We start from the raw sequence: 7059 nt of genomic DNA, 5'->3' as shown, positions 1-7059 counted from the left end.
GTATTGGCAACATTAACTACAAAAACATTTACTACTAAAAGGCAGGCTACATTGGATAATACAGAATGTTGGATAAGCGAGACTCATATATATATATATATATATATATATATATATATATATATATATATATATATAATGAAAGATTTTTATGAGATATGTTGTGTCCCCATACATTCTTGTTATTACAATTTCTGTATGTGCTTGTATATCTTTTAAGGGGGTTGTTAGTAAAACTGACTATGTTGCAAAGCGATGCATGTTTTAAAAACGTGTCACCAACATGAAATGTTTGGAAAGCTCTGACCTAAAGCATTATAGAGAAATTACATAGCAAAGAAAAACATAGCAAGAGGTTGTTTAAAAAAAAAACTATGGCTTTGGGAGGGGGAGGAGTTGGAGAAAATATGACTCTTAGGAGGTCCCTAAAGCTGGACACTTGAGGAAGATTACCCAGAACTACAAAATCCAGAAAGGAAGGAGAAGCAAAGAACAAAAGTGTGGTATCACTATAATACCAATATTTAATAATAACCTTACCTCATGATATAAAGGCATGGTTAGGCAATGAATTCCCCCATCAGATGCAATTGGACTGCAGCTGCCATGAGTCCTAGTCAGCATAGCCAATGGCAAGGAGTTAGAGGCCAGTATTTTCCAAAATAGGACTCCAACATCTGAATTTAGTCCCATCTAATCGGAAGCAAGACCTGATTGTAAACAGCTTCTACTGTTTAGCTAAACAAGCCTTCATACATTTGGCCCTCTATATCCACAGATTCTGCATCCACGGATTCTACCCAAAGATATATTTTTTAAAATCCAAAAAGCAATCCTAGATTTTGCCATTTTATATATGAGACACCATTTTACTACGCTATTGTATATAATGCGACTTTAGCCTCCAATGGATTTTGGTATCCAGAACCAAACCTTAGTAAACACCAAGGGCTCAATGAATACATTTCTCTCTGTCCAATGCCACTCAACATTTCCATGGACAACAATGATCCAGCTCAGCCATAAAGTTTCAACACCCACCCGCACACTTTGCTTGGAAACATGGCATCACACACAACTTTGATGGAAATTTCCTTGAGTTGTGGGTTAAGTCCAGATTTGCAGCATTGAAGCATTTCATGATGCATTTCCCCTAGACATCTACAAAATTGGAGGGAGTTCCAGAACACTATAAACTACATCGAACAGTGCTATATCTCCCTCTTGCAGTTTGTAGGAATTGCAATTCTGCAAGGAGAGTGAGTGTTACCCGTTTGTTTCCTTGCTCCAGGAAAACTATAGTTCCCAGAACTCCATGGAGATGTAGACAATAGCCGGTGGAGGATAACAATTGAACACAGTTTTGCAGGGCTCTCTCTGATCACGTTGGGTGTCATTCTGCTGTTAAGATTCACAGACCAGAGAACTGAGACTTATTTGATGGTTCCAGTGTTGACCGCCGGGCCACGGCTCTTCTAGAAGACAAGTCCATGGAAAGAACCTGAGTTTCCTCCGCCAGGATCGTGCCCGCCACCCCCCGAGGAATTATCATCGTCATCCCCATCAAAGTCTTTCCACCAAAGAGGGGATTTGGGTAAAGCCGAAATGTAGGCACTTCTGCTTCGGGCTTCCTTTTCCTGCTCCTACAAGAAAAAGAAAGATAAATCTCTGGAAACCAAGGTTTGAATCCCTGCTTTGGTTGTGGAAACCCAATGGGTGACCTTGGGCAACTCATACATACTCAGCCGCAAAACACCCAACTATTGGATCACCTTAAGTCAGAAATGGCTTGAAGGCACACACAACCACAAGGAAAATTAGACTGTTGTGTGATTCATGAATTGTTAAAGCTGAAAAACAGCATTTAAAAGCACTAAAATGTGCAAAAATGGATTCAAGCATTGAAAAACATTAAATTGATGTATTTGGCATTAATACTGGTGAATTGTCCTATATATGATTGCTAGGCTTCAAGGCGTTCTGGACCTTCTCCAGTCTTCAGTTCAAGGAGGAGGATTCTTAGGGCAAGAGCACTCCCTTCACTCCTGTGGCGCAGGCTGGTTAGTAGCCAGCTGCAATAAATCACTATGACCAAGAGGTCATGAGTTCGAGGCCAGCTCGTGTGGGAGCGAGCACCCAACCATTAAAATAAAAAAGTGCCCTGCTCATTGTTGACCTAAGCAACCCGAAAGATAGTTGCATCTATCAAGTAGGAAATTTAGGTACCACTTATGTGGGGAGGCTAATTTGACAATTTACGACACCATAAAAATCGTCCAGCAGCGTTTGGAATGAGTAAGTATCCAAAGACTCAGTGTCATAGTGGAGGATGAAGCAGCTGCTCCCCTTGTGGGTGGAATCGAGCATACCCTCAAGAAGCTGGAAGCTAGAGAAGGTTAAATTGCCTCTGTGTCTGTCTTTGTCTCTGTCTCTTTGTTCATATAGCATTGAATGTTTGCCATGTACGTGTACATTGTGATCCACCCTGAGTCTCCTTCGGGGTAAAAAGAGCGGAATATAAATACTGGAAATAAATAAATAAATAAATATGATGATCAAATAGATCTTTTATTTCTCCTTTTGCTAATCTTAATTGATAGGTTAATTTTTCTGATAGGGCTATAGCCCATAACTTGTTTAATCAATTATTTATTGATAAATAAATTTTCCTATTTTTTCCAGGTTCCAACCATTTTGAGTCTTGCGGCACATAACGTGAGCAATATAAGATTTTTATTTGCCAAATTCTTATTTTCAAATACTAAAATAATTAGTAGAGTTCCCCTGAAATGTACTGTTTACCCCACTTGTCCATGATGGTATGTCATCCCAGAAAAAGTAACAATGCAATTGTAATATATCGTATATTATTGATTTGTGGCATCGAATTGTGCAAATTATATAAGCCTCTCTGAGTCCCCTTTGGAATGAGAAGGGTGGGGCATAAATATAGTTAAAATATATACGTATATACTCGAGTATAAGCCCACCTGAATATAAGCCGAGGCACCTAATTTTACCACAAAAAACTGGGAAAACATTGACTCTAGTGTAAGCCAAGAGTGGTAAATTTCAGAAATAAAAATAGATACCAATAAAATTACATTAATTGAGGCACCAGTAGGTTAAATGTTTTTGAATATTTACATAAAGCTCAAATTTAAGATAAGACTGTCCAATTCTGATTAAATCATTATTCTCATCTTCTTCAATGTAAATGTGCTTATGTATCATTTTAATAATAATAGAGTAAAAAATAAATGTAATAATAGAGTAAAATAATAAATTTAATAATAATAATAAGATCAGAGTGAAATAATAAATGTATTATTAATAATAAAAAATAGAGTAAAATAAATGTAATAGCAACAATAATAGAGAAAAATAATAAATGTAATAATACCAATAATAATAGAGGAAAATAATAAATGTACCATATATTCTCGAGTATAAGCTGACCCAAATATAAGCCAACCAGGACCCTCACCCGAGTATAAGCCGAGGGGGGCTTTTTCAGTCTTAAAAAAATAATAATAACTTTAATAACTTTATTTTTATACCCCGACCCATCTCCCCAATGGGGACTCGGAGCGGCTTACATGGGGACCAAGCCCGAGAACATACAGCAATAAAATGATAAAACAATTATACCAACAATAAAACATCAAAAAAGGGCTGAAAAAATAGGCTTATACTTGAATATATACAGTATACAGTAGAGTCTCACTTATCCAACATAACATAAGCCGGCAGAATGTTGGATAAGCAAATATGTTGGATAATAAAGAGGCATTAAGGAAAAGCCTATTAAACATCAAATTAGGTTATGATTTTACAAATGAAGCACCAAAACATCATGTTAGACAACAAATTCGGCAGAAAAAGTAGTTCAATACGCAGTAATGCTATGTAGTAATTACTGTATTTATGAATTTAGCACCAAAATATCATGATATATCAAAAACATTGACTACAAAAATGCGTTGGATAATCCAGAACATTGGATAAGCGAGTGTTGGATAAGTGAGACTCTACTGTATATGTTAAAATAAATAGGTGATAGATAGATAGGTGATCTCACCTTTCTCCCAAATCTGGGACTCAAGGTGGCTTACAATTTGAAAAACGGCTAAAAGGGTACCAAAAGTGAGCATTAAAATGGAATTAAACTATTGTCAGTGTTAAAATGATTAAAGATTAATGTGCTTCCCAAATTTTAATGCTTTTTAATAAATTGCAAGGAAAAGCTTTTTAAAATCCCAAGAAAAAAAAGACATAGTAACAGACATGAAGTTAGTCAATATTACCTGTAAGAAGAGGATGTTATCCTTCGCAATGGCTTCCATCAGGTTTTTATCTGGAGAATGCAAATCTCCATTCACATGGCCAGACTCTACAGCTGCCTCAGATCTTCCATTTAGGGACTGGGTTGACCTCTGCCTATAAAACAGCAGATATGCAGTGTCCTTGGGTAGGAAAGAGGTGACATGGCTGACCGACTCAAAAGATGAGAAGGAGACCCTGGTGTCATTGAAAAGGAACCACTGGATCGCAAGGTCTGGAGGTTTCTCAGAGGCTTCGTTCCAAGAACCTTCCTTGGGGTCACTTTTGGTGTTGCCGTCCTCGCACTCCCTGGCGTAGCAATAGTAATGGCCGCTCTCCGAGGAGACTCCGGAGTGCACCACCACGCTGCACAGATCGTACACCACCGAAGCGAAGCGAGTGTATGACGAAGTGTGGCCGCCATGAGCATCACTCAGTTCTTCAGAGGCAACCAAGACCGGCAGCTTCAACACCAAGGGGACCGAGACGTTGTCAAGGATCTTCCTCCTCCTCATAGCCCTCAAGTCAAAGGAGAACCTCAACAAGGTGAGGATGAGGTAGTGCGGACCTTCCGTCAGCTCCGCCAGCTTCTCTGCGTCTTGAAGGGAGGCACAGTTTTCACAGTGATACTGGTTCTCCGCCGTCAGCATCTCCGGCGATAAGAAATAATTGATCAAATCGGGGACAGATCGGGAAGCTTCTTCAAGACCCTTCAAGACCAATGTTGAATCTTCATCGGGCTTTGTCCCATTGGCATCTCGTTCAGGTCTCAAAAGGAAAGGGGTTTCTTGACCTTCCGGTCCTAACGTTTCGACTGACAACACTTTGGAAGGAATAACCCTGGGCACAGCAAACGTTCCTGATCTCCTTGGCGAATCATTCAGCCTAGGCTGGGCTTCTAGGCTGGAATGCAAGATCTCTGGTCCCATTTCCTCAATGGGTAAAAGCGAGGTAGTGTCCGCAGGTGTAGGCACAGGCTGATCCGCTGGTGGGAAAGCCAAGGAGAGGTCCGTGAAGGCTTCTTCTCTGGAAGAGACCTTTAGGCACTTCAGACAACGGATTTTCGTCTTAATTTTGCCACCGAACATCTTTTCAACTAGAGTCTTGTTCACAGAATGAGGAGACTTCAAGGAGGAGCCTTTGAGTTTCTGATAAATTCTTCTCCCTGTTCTCTCTTCTTCATGCAGCCTTTTTGGGAAAATGGGAAGGAAGAAAGAAAGAATGTGGGACAACGTATGACAGAAACCCACCGTCCAACACCAGGATGTGATAATATTTATGGTGCAAGCTGTCTATTCTCACAAGAAACACTTATATGTACAGTCATATTCTCTAGGGTTAAGGGTACAGGGCCCTTGTAAAAGTGAAAAACTGAATTTAAATGCTATTATTATCTGAGAGAAGACCTTTCTGGGACTATTTATCTTCAGCATGACTATAAGCCAACTTCCGCTAGAAGTTGGCCATAGAATTGTACTCTTGGGAGGTGTTCTTTCTAGAATTCTCTATACCCCACTTCATGTATCTATGACCAAGGTTTGGTAGATGTTGATCATAAAATTGTACTGGAGGTCCAAGAGATTCCTAGAGATAATATTTTAATAAAATCTGTGAATAATATATTGGAAAATAACTGTACCCAGACTCTGGGCATATATCCTTTTGGCAAATGTGAATCTCCATGAATATGTGGAGACCACCTTTTGAAAACCAGTAGTCAGGAAAAGCATGACCTTCTTAGAAGTCAACTCTTTGAACAAGTGATATTTACAAGTATTCATGTAATGGCACACAGGTAACTCAGCTGTTAAACTGAAGAACCATGTTTTTGAACTGCCAAGGACAAAGACATGCCACTACAAAAAAAAATTGGCTAACAGGGGATTGTTTTTTAAAAGTTGAAACTGCCCAAAACATATACACTCCCTTTAAAAACTTTTTAATTTAGAGTAGGCACTCAGAGATAAAAAAGAAGAAGAAGAACATGTCTATATTGAAGTCAAAACAGCAACATACATGCATCCACCTCCACTGAGGTCTGATGCAAAAGAGGAATACAAAAGGGAGTCCTGAATCTGAACATGCTCAGTACAATCACATGTCTATAATCCCTCCCACAACGAAGAGGTACAGTCAAACTAGCAAAACAACATACACATAAAATACAGATTAGCAAATATATACATTCACAAATAAATAGCATGAGAGGCTTGGGAGGTTGCTATTTCCAACATAATCAAATCCACTAATCTCTGCCATCGTGGAAGGGCATCACTCTGCAACATCAAAATGCATAACTTTGCAACATCAAGATGAACTTACCTATGCTATACATAGGAAAAGGTCACCATACCAGAATAAATTAATGATATAACAAAGCGATGTTTATTTGCTATTATGTCATAATAAATTAGTGAGATAATAAAATTGTGGAATAAATAAGAAACAAAGAAACAAAATAACTTCACTGTAAATGAATTAATTCTAAATATCTATTATATAATACATACAGTAGAGTCTCACTTATCCAACACTCGCTTATCCAACGTCCTGGATTATCCAACGCATTTTTGTAGTCGATGTTTTCAATAAATCATGATATTTTGGTGCTAAATTCGTAAATACAGTAATTACTACATAGCATTATTTCATATTGAACTACTTTTTCTGTCAAATTTGTTGTATAACATGATGTTTTGGTGCTTAATTTGTAAAATCATAATGTATTTTGATGTT

General features: G+C 38.3%; 1 protein-coding gene across 1 annotated transcript in view; it reads right to left on the bottom strand.

Moving 5' to 3' along the window:
- Positions 1 to 506: 506 nt before the first annotated feature.
- usp35 (ubiquitin specific peptidase 35) overlaps positions 507 to 7059 on the bottom strand; it is a 34898-nt gene continuing 28345 nt past the window's right edge. The window contains exons 10-11 of the mRNA XM_062974512.1: positions 4308 to 5511; positions 507 to 1643 (exon numbers count right to left, since the gene is read on the bottom strand). Of these exons, the coding sequence (XP_062830582.1) occupies positions 1476 to 1643; positions 4308 to 5511 (1372 nt within the window). The 3' untranslated portion in view covers positions 507 to 1475. The remainder of the gene's footprint in view (positions 1644 to 4307; positions 5512 to 7059) is intronic.

Source organism: Anolis carolinensis, chromosome 3 (assembly GCF_035594765.1).
Source record: "Anolis carolinensis isolate JA03-04 chromosome 3, rAnoCar3.1.pri, whole genome shotgun sequence".
Lineage (NCBI taxonomy): Eukaryota > Metazoa > Chordata > Lepidosauria > Squamata > Dactyloidae > Anolis > Anolis carolinensis.
Note: the sequence above shows the minus strand (reverse complement) of the source record. Positions and strands in the feature narration are given on the sequence as shown.